Below are 17,991 nucleotides of genomic sequence, written 5' to 3'. Positions count from 1 at the left end.
CCTTTTGCTATGGAGATACCTGTAAAAGCCCTTCTGATTGCCCTCCATGTCCCCAGTTTTGACTCCTAATGGGTGTCGGCTTTCCTAAAGCCATCCCTGCATACTCAGACAGTGTCTCTGGCTTTGTTCAGTTTTATTCACATTGAGATGGATTATTCTTGGAGGAGATGATCCTTGGAAGAAAAAAAAAAAAAAAAAAAAAAAATCAATCAGCTATCTTGGACCCCTCTTCTCTCCAGGACGATTTTACATAGGATTCTTCCAACCAGATTCCTGAACGCGCCAAAGTCTGCTCTCCTGAAGTCTAGGGTTGTGATGCTGCTATTTAGCTTGTACACTCCTCTCAAGATCATGAACGCCACCATCTCATGGTCATTGCAGTCAATGCTGCGCCTGACCTCCCTTGTTTGTACATACTAGGTTGATTAGAACGTCTCCCCCCTTCAGCTCCTCAATCACGTTTCTCAGGAAGTTATCATCAATGCACTCCAGTAACCTCTTGCATTGCTTGTGCCTGGCGCTGTTTCTCTTCTCCAGTGGATACCAATTTGGTTAAAGTTTCCTATTCAGACCGAGGTCTGTGAAAATGAGAATTCTTCCAGCTGTCTCAAGAAAACCTTATGAGCTTCTTCCTGCTCAAGTGATCTGTGGCAAACAGTCACCACAGCATCACCCAGTTTGGTCTTTCCTCTAATCCTAACCTGCAAGACCTTAACTGGTCATCATCCCTCCCAAGGCAGAGCTCTGTGCACTTTCTCTACTACTTCTCTGCTCTCTCACATAAAGGGCAACTCCTCCTCCTCACTTTCCCAGCCTGTCCATCCTAAAAAGCCTATATTCAGCCACGGCAGCACTCCAGTTGTGTGAGCTATCCCCCTAGCTCTCTGTCATTCCAGTGCTACCGTAGTCCTGCAACTGCACACAGGCCTCTCATTTCTCCTGTTTGTTCCCCATGCTGCATGCGTTAGTATACAGGCACTTCAGAGAAGTAGCTCGTTGTGTTGATTTACCAGAAAAAGTGTGAATGCTTCTCCCATAATGCTGTCTTCTTGGCACTTCCTTAATTTGGGGTAGACAGCCTTCTGCACTGTTTTGCCCCTCTTATTCACATCACCCTCCTCCTCTTGCTTGCCAGTCTAGGCCACCAATTCCTCACTTGTTTGAGAGTAATCATCTCCTTCCCCCCTCTTTCCTCATTTAAGGCTATCCTCACTGGGTTTGCCAGCCTGTTGGCAAAGATGCTTTTGCCCAACTTGGTCATCTCTTCCTAGCAGTTCTCCATCTTCAAAGAGGATCCCACAACTGCGAAAAACAAATCCCTGCTGTTGACAGCAGTTGCACAACCACTTGTTGACCTGTAGAATCTATCTACTCCTCATCAAGCCCTTCCACCTCAACAGGAGAACTGAGAAAAAAAAACACCTGGGCCCCCATGCCTTTGACTTTTCCCCCCAGAGCCAGTCTTGATACACTCCAGGTCTCTCTGGCAGCATCCTTGGTGCCCACATGGAAGAGCAGCAGGAGTAACAGTGCAAGGGCTGGACGAGCCTCCGCAGTCCTGGACCCGACCCCCAGCAAGCAGCAAACCTCCTTGGCTAGAATGTGAGGTCAGCAGGTGGGCGCCTCCATCTTCTGCAGGAGAAAGTCTCCCACTACTATCACTCACCTTTTCCTCCTGGTGCTCCTGTGTGGTTCAGACTTCACCACCTCAGATGCTTTGTTTCACAGAGCCACCGGCCTCTCGTCTGCTACCAAGGCAATGAACCTGTTCTGCCGTTGTGGATCAGCAGGTGGAGCAGGAACCTTCCTTCTCTTACCAGAAGTCACAACCTGTCAGTCATCTCCTTTTCCCAACCCAACAAGCACAGATTTTGCCTGCCTCTCCCTCAGCACAGCTGTGGGTTCAGGTTCCTGTATCTGCAGTATCTTAGAGAAGATCCAGTCAGTTTCCTTTTCATCTTCTGTGATGCTGAACAGCCTACTGACCTTCCAGCAGCAGCTCATTGGTGACACAGATCCTCCATGTGCACACACCTCTGCAGGCAAAGCCATCATCTGCCCCTGCCCAAGGCTAAGTAAAGACTCTGGGCATTCCCTGCAGCCTGAGACATGGAAAATTGCCCCCTTTCTCTGGAGAGCAATCTGAGCTGAGGCCTCTGACATTCTGAGCAGTTGCTCCGGTGGGTACTGGGGATCACGCCCTGTCATGCATTACCACCCTTGCTGAGCACACATACACTGTCTCAGCAGAGTTTCTAACCTCTTCTTGCACCTGCTAAGTGTATCTTCACTAATTGCACCTCCCTAATCAGAAGTCAGCTGGAGACAAGATCTCAAAGTACCCTTTTATAGGGAAGAGTTGACAGAACTTGTTAGAAGCTGTTAGAGCTTGCTAGAAGTAAAAGCCTCCTGAAACTATCCTTTCCCAGCAGCAGCAGGCACTCTAAAGTTCCTTGAAGAGTTACCAGTTCTCCAATGATCCCAGGAATTCCTGAGAGATCTAGAAGTCCTAGAAGCAGAGCCCAAAAACTGCTGTGCAAAACTGCTGTGTTTGTTGGCTGCCTTTGTTAGCTATGCTCAAGCTGTTCTCCTACAGGTTGGTAGGACTTGGATAGGAAAGGGTATGAACAAATGACAAGTGCAAAGAACATAAAAAGAAGTTCAGAAGAAACAGGAAGAGGATGTACAGCCTGGCACACTTGATGTACCTGTGCACCAAGGTCTGCCAAAATAGAACATAAGTCAAGGAACCCTGTGAACTGCATCATCAACACACCAAGGCTCACAGATCTGCACAGGATTTTTCAACTTCCTGTTTTTCTGTTCTTATTCATTGTGGATATTACACCAGTTTACTTGCAAACTTATAAATTCTTATATCATCTTCCACCAGGGCTTCACTCAGACACTCAAAATGCATCTCTACCATTTTCATTTTAGTGAAGACGTAATGGTCACCACCACACTACTCCTCTGGATTCCTGGCTCTACACTGCTCATGGGGACAGTGTCAGTATCTCCAATCTTGGAGACATCCTTGAAGGGCTTGTTGAACTTTTGGTCTAACCTGCTACTATCATAGTTACAATCAAAATGCATAATTTTCTTGAAGTAGTATGATCAATCTCTCTGGAAATACGAAGCTAATCCGTGCACCAAATGCAAGTACCTTTTGACTTACTGACAAATCTGTCAAATCTTGATAAGTTCTAGACATCTTTTGAACTCTGTATTAGCAAATCCTAACTGAAAAATAAATACTTTGTGTAATTTCTGTAAGACACATGTTATCCACGTGTACTAACCTGCTCTGTGAAAATTGATTAAAGTCATCCTGAAGACCGTATTTGTGTAGAAGTTCTCCTAGGAGGTAGCCATTAGAAAATTCTTCTGAAAATGATCCTGGAACTAAGTTCGTTTTTTTGTTGTTTGTTTTTTTTTAAAAAAAAAATAAGATAATTAAAAGAATTCATACATTAATCTTCATACAACTCGCTATTATTTTATAACAAAATTAAGTCCAAACTTTATTAAATAATTCAGAGGAATTTTAGGAGACTGATCTAGCAGTAACTAGTTTTCAAGTCACAAATATATCTACTTTCAGTGCAGTTATTTTGCAACATAAGCTTCAGGTAGTCATTTAATCGTCATTTTCAGTGTTAAAAAGTAAACATTGTCATAATTGTCATTAAGACCGTGGCAACATCTATAAATGATAATTACTAAATATTCCATAGAAAATGCAAATGAAAACAAAGCTAGATCCAACGTGCTTCTCTTCCATAGAAAGTTGCACCCTCCTTGCAGAACAAATGCTTCTCCAAAGCCAGCACAACACCTGGCATTCAAAACAAAGCACTGCTTTGCAAACGTATTAAAATGTTTTTATCCTCTGGAGTCCTTATTAGCAGATGACGCTTGAGCTCCTCGTATCTCCTGAGAGCACTCGCGCCTTGAGGAAAGTTAACTTCACCTCCAAAATCACTGCCTGGCACACGAAGATTAAAAACGTACCTGAGGAGGTATCTGGGGGCGAGGAAGGGGGAGAGTTCATGGGTCGGTCAGCGGGAGCTGGCTCCGGGGAACCCCCTAATGCCCTCGGCGGTAGGACGGCCTGACCCTGCGGCAGCCCCCTGCGCCGGCACGCAGGCAGGCCGGCCGGCCGGCCAGCTGCCCCCCGAGCCCCCGCCCCTCCCAGCGCAGCGGGCCCCCACTCACCCACGCTCCGGGAGAGCTTCACCTCCCCGTTCAGCCACTCGCACAAGATCTCCGACATGGCAGGCGCCGGCGGCCCGGGCCCTCACCGCCGCCCGGCACCGCGTCCCGTTGCCACGACGACCGGGCCCGGCGCATGCGCGGGGGGGGCGGGGGACGCGTCCCCCGCCCGCCGCAGCGGCCACCCCCCCAACCCGCGCCGAGGGCGCGCGGCTGCGGGCGGGCTCCGCATGCGCCGCAGGGGGGGCGGGGGCGGGGGCGGGGGTGCGGGTGTGGCCGGGGCGGGGAGACGAGGAGGAAGGTGAGCGCGCCGCGAGGAGGAGCGCGTGCCCGCCTCCGCCGCCGCCGCCCGGGCTGGAGCGCGCGCGCCGGGCCGTTGTGCGGCCCAACCGTCCCTCTGTCGGGGCCGTTAGGCGCGGGGCGGGCGGGGCGGGCTGAGGAGGGGGCGGCTGAGCGCCAGGGAGCTCCTGGCTGGGGGGGCAGCAGGATCCGCCTAGTCACAGGTGGTCGGTAGCCGCTGTCCGTCAGCGGCCTGTTCGATCATCCCCTGCCGTTTTCTGCGAGGTCTGTCAGCGGGGGCTGGCCGTGCGGCGGCTGCCTTCTCAGCCGTGCTCCCCGCCTGCCGGCCCCAGCCGCCGCCTCCTGGCTGCGTGGCCGCATGTCGAGCTGCTCGTTTAATACGTGTTTAAATCACTACTTCCCCATTCTACCCCAACCTCAGGCTGTTCATTGCTGAATTTGCTGTTGTGGTAGCGCAGACGGTGTAGAGCAGGGGGATTAGGCTGAAAAACAAGCTGGCAGGAAAAGGAAAAAAAAGAAAAATTTAATCTGGGGTAATTTTCCCAAATGAGTTCGCATACGGCACAAATGATTATGTTGGCACCGTATGAAAGGGGGAGGGAGAGCAAAAACTGCTGAAAAAAGCTCTGCCAGTTTCAATGTGTGCCACACATTCACAAGGATGTTTTTGAACAGTCGTGTTTGTGTAAGACGTCTGGGAAGCACTTGTGTGCCAGTACAGCTGCCTGGGCAGCTCTGCAGTAAGCCAGTTTGGGGATCCCAGCTTGGTTTGAAATAAGCCTCACTGATACTGGTTTTTGCTCTGCTTTTGCTTGTCTTAGGTCATCTTTGGTTTAGAATCACACTGAAATATCATGCATAGTTTTGATGCCCCCATTTTGAAGAGTGTGTTACAAAAATGTAAACCATAGAGAAGAGAACGACACCTGGAAAACACAGTGTACGCCATGGGAATTTAAATTGGCCAGTTTCTTTCTCTGGAAAAGATCTATAGTTGATTTAATTAAGTTTTCAAGTACCTTTTAGTGCAATCCTAAAAGATTGTTTAATCTAGAAAAGACAGGAACAAGAGGATCTAGTTAATGACAGGCAGACAACAAACGAAACAGTTTTCAAAAGTGATGGTGATTTAACAGTTGACATAAACAACTTGGAATATTATGGATTCTGTTCCTCTAGAAGTCTTCTTGAAGTAGTGCTTTTACAGAGGGTGTGCTTTAAATCAGAACAAATTACTGAGTTTTGTAAGAGTAAATGTATAACTGGCCAGTCATTTATATCTTGAGAAGGTCATTGTAGAATCAGTGGCACATGAATGAATCAAGTAACAGGAAGCTTCAGGAGAGGGGAAGTACTTTTCATGGCAGATGTTTAAATTAATATTTATATCCTTTTAAAGATTTAAAGTTTTGTGTATGTGTTAAGTTATAAAAATACCCACACTTTAGGGGAAGGAAAAAAGCTTGATTTTTTTTTTTATGATAATGTTTGCAGTGGGAGTATCTACCATCAGCGTGTATTTCTGATATGTCAGAGTGCAAAGAACAAATCTATCCTAGCTTCATCATGGAATTTTTTCCTCAGCTCCAGAAATCAATGTATATGTATTTATATTTATATATAGTTAAATGTTGCTGTAAGTAGTCATTAACAGAAGTTTATGTTGATTTAAAAAATGCAAACCAGAACTGGTTATATTAAGTTTTGAACTTCCTTCCATATTTCCTCTGTCTTTGAGAAGCTGGTACTTACTGTATCTTTAAGAATTTTTTATGGAATGTGTTCCTTCAAGTTCATTATCAATGCAATGGATATCTAAACAGCTAATTTTGTCTAAAAATAACACTGGTTGTTCTGTCTGCTAAGAAGGACATAATAAAATCTTAGTCAAATAAGCTGTAATTGTGAGAAAGATGTGGAATTTCTCTCATTTAAATTCAGTAGTGGTTTGCTGTTTCATCTAAGGCTGTCTTAGCTCTTAAGAAATTAATGTAGCTTTCTTACAGAATTCTGAGTAGTGATGGAATAATGTAGTAATCAATTTGTACTTCATTCTTTCCCTGAATTTAAGAACTTGGAAAGATGTCTATGTTCTGCACGGTGAAAGCTGAGTCCAGAGAGTGTTTAAAGGAAAATACTTGCAGACAAGAAGTAAGGTAACTGTTTCCCTAATTCTACCCTTGCTGAAAACACATATTTTAAAATAATATATTTGTTTATTCTGTCTTCTGTTAATTTCTTACTTCTCTGCTAGGAATGCCAGTGGGACTGTCCTGGAAATTCCAAACTGATTTTCCACAGGACACTGTACTTTGGATAGTGTAGCTTTTAGCCACTAATACTGGGCTATGGAATGCATCTGCATTTTTCACCTAAAACTGTGCGTTTTAAACTTCATGCATCTTCCTGTGGACTTGCTTTGAAGGAGGAGAGAATTGTCTATGGGTTGTATTCATAATGGTCAAAGGAATAGAAGACATCAAACAGCAATCTGTTGAGCACAGAAACTGAAGTGCCAGGCATCACCTGTTGCGTTTCTTTCCTTTTGCCCTCCTGAAAGAAACTGCATGTATGAAGAACAATAAAAGAGCTTGTGACATAATCAAGCCTAGAGCTTTTGTGAATATTAGTTTTGGATCACCTGGATGTAACGGTGGTATGCATGAAGAATAAAAGGGCAAAAATTCAGCTTTTAAAGTTATTATCAATAAACTTAAGCTTTTATCACAAAAGGACAATGAAAATACTTCTAAAGGTTCAATATTCTTAAACTGAAGGGGAGTCGATTAGGAGGAATGATTTCATCTTAACATAACCAAGATTAAGCAAAGTCAAATGGAGAAGTGCCTGAATTGTTAAGTTAAATTGCATTTATATTGAAGCTTTGCAGTCAGAAGTAGCACTAAACTGATACAGAGTAATTAAGGAATGTGTGGGCTCAGGAGTTTCATCTTTTGCACCGGAATTTGTTGCTACATTACTGAGATTGCTTATAAACATACTTAAGTCTGATTTTTTGTAATTTTATGTTCCTTATTGTTTGCTTGCCTTGTCTCTTTCTTGGGAAGTTACAAAGAAGCTAAATAGCCTCCACTTCTGATAGGGCTTTTTTTCCACTTTTCCCTCTCCAGTTTGATCTTACTTAACATTATTTATTCCCTCTGGCATGATCAAATGATCATGTCCTCTTTGAAATTTAGTGTCAACTATACTCATTCTGCACAGATGTTCTCCTGTCACCTCTGGATCCTTGTCAGTGTCTGTACTGAGGACAGAAGAGGATCAAGCCCTAAACAAAAAAACATGATCTTGAGGTTTGTGCTTACCGCATGTTTCCACAGCTGTTTGCTAGCTACATCGCTCAGTTCCATTGCCCGTGCTGACATTTAGAACACCATGACTCTGGAACCCTGTCCTGACTCGGAGGTCACTGTGATGCCACTGAATTGATTACCCATTTTTGAGCATCTCATTCTTCTTAATAGTTTATTTTCCTTTTTATTACTTATTTCTCTCCTTTAATATCTGTATGGTAAATTTTTTCCATTAGAAAGGTGCAGATTCCAGGACGCAGAATGTGATCCCTTAGTGGGATGCTAGGAGTAGTTGGGAAAGGCAGTAGGCAAGGGGTAAGAAAAGTTGAAGATTAGAGACTGGAATTGGATAAAGATTCATAAAGGAATGCTGCTGGTACAGATAGCTAGGCATGAAGAGGGTTCCATTAGGGATGGAACAAAGGGGATCGAGGTGACACAAATTGCGTTAGTTCTGTGGCTTGAACAGAGCCTTGAAATCCTGACTCACTATTTCTCTACCATAGGATATTGTATGTAAAACATACTGGCAAAGGATGTTTTCAGTCAATCCCAATAATTACCCACATCCACATCTGTGTCATGATACAGTTAGAACTTGAATTACATGAACATTTTTCTTGTAGTCATTCTTTCACGCACAGAATGGTTATGTGCTTGGCGTGGATGAATGACAGTTCTCTCCAGTCGGTTGCATTTTTGCCGTGCACAGTTGAAATCAGTCTCTGTTGTAGTCAGTGTCGCTTCTGTGAGATACAAATCAGGTTAATGAAACCAGACTTTTCCAAACAGTTACAAAATATGAGTTTATCATTTTATGGATGCATTAGTTTATATACAACGGCCTGATATATTCTGAATAGTATTTGGAATGCTCACAAGGCCTCATCAGTTAGTATTTTATCTTTATTGTTCAATAAATGCTCATTAACTGTGCACCGTGTTACGTTCTTTCACTGTAGCTTTTGTCTAGCGTTATTAAAGAATGCATGCAATGTAACTGGAATCCTTTTGGCTATCACTGAAATGCAACTGCTTTTTCTTTTAGTAGTAGGACAGCTATTGTGCACTAACAATTCTGTTCAATTACATTTTTAAGGTGTAAAATGAAGAATAGTGTGTCTGTTCTGGTGTGGAGAGGGAACGCAAGTAAGCACAATGTAACTAAGTGATCTGGAATTTGGCTATCATCCTTGGCAACTCATGCTAGCACTTAAAAGCTTTGGATACTTGTTCTTTCTTATTATGTTGAATGAGAACATTGGTCAAGCATATGGTACATTGGAAAAGTTCTTGGTAGAACATTAGGCTTTCGCAATTGTTCTCTAATCCACAGCAGTTGTTAGCTAATTAGGGTAAAACTGGTGATGTAAGTAGTTTAAAAAAAATTAAAGTGATGTTGATGTAGCTAGACAAAGGAGAGACCATGGGCTAACATGTCCAGTTGCTCCTTTTAACAATAAATTAATGATAAATCATGGCATGATACTGCTAGTACACAGAATTTAATTTTATAAGGAGAAGATATGTGTAGACTTTCTTTTCTACAGTAATGATTTATCTTTCAAGTTGCACATTCTCTCATCTTATGCCAGAAAAAATTTGTTCTCGGGCTGATTCCAATAGATGTTCTTTTTTCCTTGGACATCAGAGTTGCTGGTAACAACAGGGATAATGTTGTGCTTGTGCTTAATGGCTACTGAAATACAATTTTATTTAACAATATGTTTGTCTTATTCATAAACAGTTTCTTTTTTGACTATGCAATCTGAATAGAAGATTTAAATAGGAATAAACAGTCTGCCTTAAAATAAGTGTAATTCTGTAGAAAAGTTTCATTTACTAGAGAATGACTGAACACAGGCACTAGCGAAATGCAAAAAAGCCATCCAACTGTTCACGCTTTAAGTTGTGGCACGAATAAGCATCTTAAAGAAATGACAGAAATTATAACTCTTAGGGACTTGTGTCGTGGAGCAATCACTGCCTCACTATTACGGATGGATCACTTCAAATCATATAACAACATAGAATGCTCTATGTTCAAACCAATAGTAAGAATCTAAAATAGTGTGCTACTCTGCCTCTGATTTTCTCCAGCTGTCGTACCACTTATTCCCATTTCCTCTTTCTGCTCCATTGATTCTTAGTCTCTCCCACAATCAGAATTATTCTTACCCATATTTTTCCATTTATTTTCTTCTTCATATTCCTCAGGCCTTCATGTTTGATGATGTCATCTCATTTTCATCTACTGCCCTAATCTTTCTTTCCTACCAAGGCTCATATGGGCATTTTGTTTTCGAAGTAGTTTGTACACATTCTGAATTGTGTGTTTTGTCAGATTTTTACTGTGACAACTCTGATCATTCTCTTTTCTCCTCATTCTCCATAGTGATGGTAGAAACTGTTTGAATTGCTTTTTAGGTTAAATGGCAAGAGTTTGTCCCTTTTGGCCATTTGAGTCATGTGTAGAGTGGTAGGCCAAAAAAACCCTTCAGCTGCTCCTTTTGTAAAAGTACTTTGTAAGCTATTTGGCATATGGATGTTTGGCACATGCTTATCTAGACAGCTTAGTGTCTTTTCAAATTCCTTCCCCAGAGGGATGGTAGATGTCCTGCTCCATCCCAGAGAAATGTTGTATGAATGAGATTTAAAATTTAAACCAAGCAAAACTGTGGTTGCACTGTCAGGTATGCACAAAGCCAGCTGGTGAATATGTCAGCTTTAAAAAAAAAATAAAAACTGGGCAGAGTATCTTTTTCCCAAATATCTTGGGAAACTGTTGACCATGTATCCCCAAATTTGCATAATTATGGCTTTGTTCGTATGTATATTGTGCCTTATTCTGAACCTATGATATAAGTTCTAATTTATCCTACACAATTTATGTTCCAAGTCTGGCACATCTTTTTCTGCCCTTGGGTTTCAAAAGCTGCTTCCTCCCCCTAGGATCAGCTAGTTGTTGGTGTGTTTAGCTTTTTATGCAGAAGGAGTGCTCCCGAAGAAATGATTATCAATGACAAGTTCCTTTTTAGCAGCACAGTAGCAGAATTTGTCAGACTGAATCATTAACAATATCCAGAATGCACTGTTTTCTTCCTGCCTCTTCTGATAACCTCACTGAGTTTGAAGTAGCGTTAGTCTAGGTATATACTCAGGCACATACATACTCAGTCATCAGTGTCACTAAAGAGGTGATATGCCACATCACTGTTTCTCTTCCTTCTTCTCACTGATGACTTCTGACAGTAAAGCTCATTCTGCCTGTTCTCTTGGTTTACCTCTCACCGCACTGTTACTTCTCTTTTACAATACCAAACACAGATGCTCAGGCTGCACCATTCAAAACAGCTATTTCAACTGCAGTTATAAGAGTGGGCACTTACTGATATGAAATGTTTTCTTATACAAGTACTAGTAAGTCGCTGGGAGAATTTCTTCTTTTTTGAAATTATATTCAGTAGAGGATTTCAAGGTTTAGTATAACCTTGAACAGAATTCTTGCTGCTAATAGCAATTTAATAAATTCTTCTCTCATTTCCATTTTAAAAATGCAAATGATCATGTTTTCTGTTACAAGAATTCTCCTGCATGGTAGATAATAAAATATGTAAATGAAGCCATCTTATTCCATCTTTTGGTCAGTATACCCTTGGATGGCAGCAGAAAATTCTTTCACTAAAGCTTGTACCTGCTGCAGACACATAATCCATGTATTCTGCACACATCAGAAGAATCTCACAGAGTAGTCCTTATCCTCCATTTAGAGGAAAGTGCCCTTCTGAGATTTAGGTATACATTTGGTGGTTTCTTCATCATATTTGGAATAACAAAAGGCCCAAGCCTATAAAAGGCAAGTGCAGCATACTGTTTACTATGTTATTTTAAATCAAATCAATTCCATCCTTTGGTTTGAATTTTTTTTTTTTTTTTATGGATTAATGTATGATATTACTTGAATGGGCCAGGTGGAACACAGAAAAACAGTTTTAATTTTGAAACAACAAATAAGCATACATGACAGACTTCACTGCTTATACAGCGTCAAATTAATCTCATTTATATGTATACGCCATGCAAATAAAATTTAATAATTTGCTGCATAATATGATACGTGGAACCTAGGATTCATATAATTCTGTTTCTGGAATTATGCAACTGCTTCCTGTGATTACCTGCCTTGGGAAACTCTGTTCAACAATCCCTTTTAAGGAATGAACAGTTTCTGTTCCATGGTGAGAGAGGAATCAGATATGGAAAGACCAGGAAAGGCAAACATAACCAAAAAGCAAAGGAAATTGCAGCATTGTCATTGCTTTCTTACAGACCCAGACATTCATGCAAACAAAATCAGACAGTGCAGCAGTTAAATTCATACAAATTTTGGTTCAATTCTTTCAAGATTTGGTCATCTTATCATTTGCGTCTAAAGCTAAGGAATTAAGTTTGCTTTCCTTTGGTATGTTAACATGGATCATGTAACGTTTTACCAGTGGGAATGGATCTTGGTAATCACAACCACTGCAAAGCAACTCAGGAAGAAAATTAAAGGCCATTTTGGGAAATCAAACTCTATCCTATCTGTCTCATGACACCCAGCTTTACAGAAGCCTGTAAGATTCATTAGAAAAATTATGTATAGATTGTGTGTGTGCAAGCACGTGTGTATATGCTTTTAAATATTTTTTAGAATAGCCAATGATTTTGAAAGTTCTTTTGCAAACACAAAGTTCAGTGTTTCAAATCACCCATAAACAAAAAAAAACAGCAATTGCTTTCTTCTGGTGCAATGTAGTTTCTTTCCCATAAACTTACTTATTTGAATGAAAATAAAATAATTACATTTTTTTTCTGAATTCTAAATGAAATTAATAATGTTTTCTTCCTTCATGACATATTTGTGAAATTTGAATAATTGTATAAATACAACTTCAAACTTTTGTCTTTTGAATTTATTATCCATCAACTGGTTTGTGCAAAGAGAAAAGAATGAGTATGGAAGGTTTTTATAGATACCTCTGGCTCACTTTTTGTGAAATAGAGTAACATTGCCTTCCTTATGATAGTTTTTGATATTTAGATAATTTCTTTCTGTTCTCCCTATCACTTCTGTATTTGTGAACTACTATTTACAACCTTTTTTAAGATTAAAAGCAGGTATTTCCATCCTGTGCATAACATGTCAGCGTATAGAACAGCAGCTGCTACAGACACGTAGTTTTTCAGTAATTGTAACATTTGTTTTGCACAGCTTTGTGATTTATTATACTCTATGTCTGTGTTACACAACAGCGACTTTTAAATATGGTTAGTCTTTTCCCTTCATCTTTGAGTTGAATATGATGATCTATATTTATTTTACAGCTTGTGTTTTGTTTATAATGAAGATATTCTCACTAGTGAAGAAGACTTAATTGTTGATCATTCATTTTCAGGGAGGATCCCTTGCAGTGTTCAGAGTATGCAGGTGTGGTTCAGCCATGGTTTATGAGGCAAGTCTGTAATGTGCAAATTTAACAAGCAGAAAAAAATGCATGTGTTGCAGGGTGATACACTACAAGAAATTCAGGACAAATAATGGAAGCATAAATAATGTAATTATTAAATAATGGAGATGTAAAAACTGTATAAAGAGTTTGTAATTACAGTTTGCCTTAGCAAGAGCTATTTGGTGGTATGAATGTTACTTAAAAGAAAAAACACTTTGGAGATAAATCATAGAATCATAGAATCATTTAGGTTGGAAAAGACCTTTAAGATCATCGAGTCTAGCTGTCAACCTAGCACTGCCAAGTCCACCACTAAACCATGTCCCTAAGCACCACATCTACCTGTCTTTTAAATACCTCCAGGGATGGAGACTCAACCACTGCCCTGGGCAGCCTGGTCCAGTGCCTGACTGCCCTTTCGGTGAAGAAGTTTTTCCTAATATCCAACCTCAACTTCCCCTGGCGCAGCTTGAGGCCATTTCCTCTCGTCCTATCGCTTGTTACTTGGGAGAAGAGACCGACCCCCACCTCGCTACAGCCTCCTTTCAGGCAGTTGTAGAGAGCAATAAGGTCTCCCCTCAGCCTCCTCTTCTCCAGACTGAGCAAACCCAGCTCCCTCAGCCGCTCCTCACCAGACTTGTGCTCCAGACCCTTCACCAGCTTCATTGCCCTTCTCTGGACATGCTCCAGCACCTCCATGTCCTTCTTGGAGTGAGGGGCCCAAACCTGAACATGGCATTCGAGGTGTGGCCTCACCAGTGCTGAGCACAGGGGCACTATGACCTCCCTGGTCCTGCTGGCCACGCTATTTCTGATGCAAGCCAGGATGCCATTGGCCTTCTTGGCCACCTGAACACACTGCTGGCTCATGTTCAGGTGGCTGTCGACCAACACCCCCAGGTCCTTTTCCGCCAGGCAGCTCTGCAGCCACTCCTCCCCCAGCCTGTAGCGTTGCCTGGGGTTGTTGTGACCCAAGTGCAGGACCAGGCACTGAGCCTTGTTGAACCTCATACAGTTGGTCCTGACCCATCGATCCAGCCTGTCCAGGTCCCTCTGTAGGGCCTTCATACCCTCCTGCAGATCGACACTCCTGCCCAACTTGGTGTCGTCTGCAAACTTACTGAGGGTGCACTCAATCCCCTCGTCCAGATCCTTGATAAAGATATTGAACAGAATCGTCCCCAAGACTGAGCCCTGGGGAACACCACTTGTGACCAGTTGCCAGCTGGATTTGACTCCATTCATCAGAACTCTTTGTTGGTCCAGCCAGTTTTTAACCAAGCCATGAGCAGCCAGCTTCTCCAGGAGAATGCTGTGGGAAATGGTGTCAAAGGCCTTACTAAAGTCCAGGTAGACAACATCCACAGCCTTCCCCTCATCCATCAAGTGGGTCACCTTGTCATAGAAGGAGATCAGGGTGGCCAAGCAGGACCTGCCTTTGATAAACCCATGCTGACTGGGCCTGATCATCTGGTCATCCCATACGTGCCATGTGATGGCACTCAGGATGATCTGCTCCACAACCTTCCCCAGCACCGAGGTCAGGCTGACAGGCCTGTAGCTCCCCGGATCCTCCTTCCAGCCCTTCTTGTAGATGGGCCCTCCTTACTTCTCCAAGAATGAAAAACTGTGTCATTGCATGATCACTATGCTCAGGATGGCCTCCAGCCATCACATCACCCACCAGTCCTTCTCTGTTCACAAACAGCAGGTCCAGCCTTCCCTAGTTGGCTCCCTCACCAGCTGTGTCAGGCAGTTACCTTCCACGCACTCCAGGAACCTCCTGGGCTGTTTCCTCTCCGCTGTATTGTATTTCCAGCAGACATCTGGTAAGTTAAGTGCCCCACAAGAAGAAGGGCTAGCGATTGTGAGACTTCTCCCAGCTGCTTATAGAATATTTTGTCTGCCTCTTCATCCTGGTTGGATGGTCTATAACAGACTCCCACCATGATATCTGCCTTGTTGGCCTTCCCCCTGATTCTTACCCATAAACACTCAACCCTGTCGTCACCATCGTCAAGCTCTAGACAGTCAAAGCACTCCCTAACATAAAGGGCTAGCCCACCGCCTGTCCTTCCTTGCCCGTCCCTTATGAAGACTGCATAGCCATCCATTGCAGTACTCCCGTTGTGTGAGTCATCCCACCGTGTTTCTGTGATGGCAACTATGTCATAGTTTTCCTGCTGCACAATGGCTTCCAGCTCCATTGTTGAGATATAATGCAGTCTACTTAAAGGATTTAGGATTATCTTTTCCTTTAATATTTTGGCTAGAGAACTGTACCACTGATTTTTTGATTTGAAGATTTACTTCCAATCAAGTTGTAAACTTGAAAATATTTTTTCATCTGTGTGAACAGTTTTATTTCTGTTCTTCCACAATTCAGTATTTTTTATTTACAATTTCAAATTAGGTGTAGTATGAAATTCTATTTTTTTTCTAATTTGAAGACTTTTTTGTTATTTAATCCACTTCATGGTAGATTCATTTCATGCTTCTTTTTTAAAGAAAATAAAATCAAATTCCGGGACACAAAACACTAGTCCTTGCAACAAAATGCCAGCCTGCTAAATCAGTAGGAACCAGTCTGACCTGACATTATGATGGATATACTGGATCTGATCTGTGACAGGTGTGGTCCTTTGATGGCTTGTATAGGCAGACTTATGTTTAAACGGAGTAGAAAATTACACATTGTAATTTATAGTTATTGCCAGTAATTACTGTTTATTGCCTTGCCATGACTCAGAAATTCATTTATGATAGGATTTAAACACAAGAGATGATGATGCCTGAGACAAATATATGAGGTGAAGATTAAAAATGTACTTTCTAGGTTGGGATTGTTTTTTCTTTCCTTCTTAGTTTAGCATTTGACTTCAAACATGTTTTATTTGTGGCAGCTCACAGTTAATATAACTGGGGGCTAATTCCCAGTGAGCTATCTGTGACAGGCACACTCTGCACGCCCCCCTCCATGACAATCCAGGCTTTTGCCCTGGCAACCACGGGCTTTTCGCCCCTCATTTTTGCACTTTTTGGGCTCTCCCGCGCCCCCGGCCACGCGCACCCCTCGGCGGGGCGAGCAGGAGGTGCGGGGCCCCTCGGTCGCCGGGCGGGGCCGCAGCCGATGGCTCGGAGAAGCTTCTGGATCCTGACCGATGGTGCCCACAGCTCAGATCCGACCCTGGCATAAATGGGGCGGCCGCCGGAGACCCCCTCAGAGCGGCCTCCTCAGCGCGGCGGGTCTGCGCTGGGAACCTCTGCCCTGGGCTTGGGAGGCCGCCTGAGGAAGCTCCCCGGGACTGAGCGCCCTCGCCTCCGTCGGGTGAGCGCGTTCTTCTGGATGGGCCCTCGCGTGAGGCCTCGGCCCCGGCCCGGGGCAGCGACTGCGTCTCCTGGGCACCCGCGGGAGGGAGCGAGAGGGTTTCCCCCTTGTGAGTGTGCGTGTGAGTGTGTGCGCGCTGCGGATCGTCATTCTCGTGTGTGGTGACGTGCCCCGGCTGACGCCTCGGACTTGTTACGTGTTAAGTGTTATCAGAGTGTTGACCGATTTCGGTTTACCCCCCATTTCTCATTCGCTTCTGGTGTGTGGTTTTTGTTGTTTTGTGCAATAAAGTTGTTTGAGCTGGTCCTTCCTTTGGGTTAGTTTTAGTGTACCTCCGTGATGCTATCCTCAGCTGGATACTGAGCGATCCACTTACTTTATTGTCCCTACAAAAATATGGTGTAGTCTGTCATTTAGTTGAGGGACAAGCTCTGGAAATCACCACAGTTTAAACTAGCAGATGTAGACCATATTTGTTGCTACCTAAACTTTGCTGCTTTGCTGGTCTTCATGTTGGCCAACCACCTTTTCTTTAGACTTAAATATGTTTTTTATGGTTTCATCAAAATTCTTTGTCCTTTCTGCTAGATACAGTGAATGCCAAGTTTTTCTTAATTGAGGCATGTCTTCTGAATATTTGATATTAAATTGGCTTTCAGCATTGAAAGTGGATCTGGTGTTACAGTCTTTTAAAGCAATCTTCTATAATTCTACATTAGTCTGGAAGATGTTTTCTTATAAGAAATTAAACTATAAAAGAAATTATCAGTCTAGTGCTCTCCTGTTCTGTCCCTTCTTGTTACTTCTCACTTTGATCCCAGAGCAGTCTGAAAGAGAATTCTTTCATTATTTAACATATTACCTGTACTTTTGCTGTTAAATTGTTGTATATACCTTAAGTTTCTGAGTTTCCTTGAATGTTTTTAGATGAAGTGCTAAATTAAATGCTATTATGAATGGACTTGTTTTTTATGTATTCTTTGTATGGTTTTTTTTTTACTTTTCTATCATGAAAAGTATATGAACTACCTGGTTTCTTCAAGTTCACGGGCTTTTTTGCACACCTAACTTTAAATTTTGGAAGCAGGTGATATGATTATAAAGGCAAATGTTTATTTGCATTGTGGTGAGGTTTTTTAAACATTGATAGAACACATATAATTTTTTTCTTATACTTCAGAATAAAGTTTAGTGAATATATCTCTGTGTATATGTATGTATATATGTATGTAAACATACATAACTCATGTTTATACCTATGAAGTATTACCCTTTCTACATGAAGCTATTTGTTTATAAATCTGTACCCTAGAGTTGTTAGAAAATATTCTTCATTACT

General features: G+C 42.4%; 1 protein-coding gene across 1 annotated transcript in view; it reads right to left on the bottom strand.

Moving 5' to 3' along the window:
* The window catches only part of SPEF2 (sperm flagellar 2), a gene marked incomplete at both ends in the record, with an annotated part of 85,554 nt that extends 81,275 nt beyond the window's left edge, over positions 1-4,279 (bottom strand). Inside the window, 2 exons of the mRNA XM_082335385.1 lie at positions 3,306-3,408; positions 4,222-4,279. Of these exons, the coding sequence (XP_082191511.1) occupies positions 3,306-3,408; positions 4,222-4,279 (161 nt within the window). The remainder of the gene's footprint in view (positions 1-3,305; positions 3,409-4,221) is intronic.
* Between the last annotated feature and the right edge of the window lie 13,712 nt (positions 4,280-17,991).

The sequence above is a fragment of the Platalea leucorodia genome (genome assembly GCF_965183815.1).
Source record: "Platalea leucorodia genome assembly, chromosome: Z".
NCBI lineage: Eukaryota > Metazoa > Chordata > Aves > Pelecaniformes > Threskiornithidae > Platalea > Platalea leucorodia.
The sequence above is the reverse complement of the archived record's forward strand: the minus strand, read 5'-3'. Positions and strand labels throughout refer to the sequence as shown.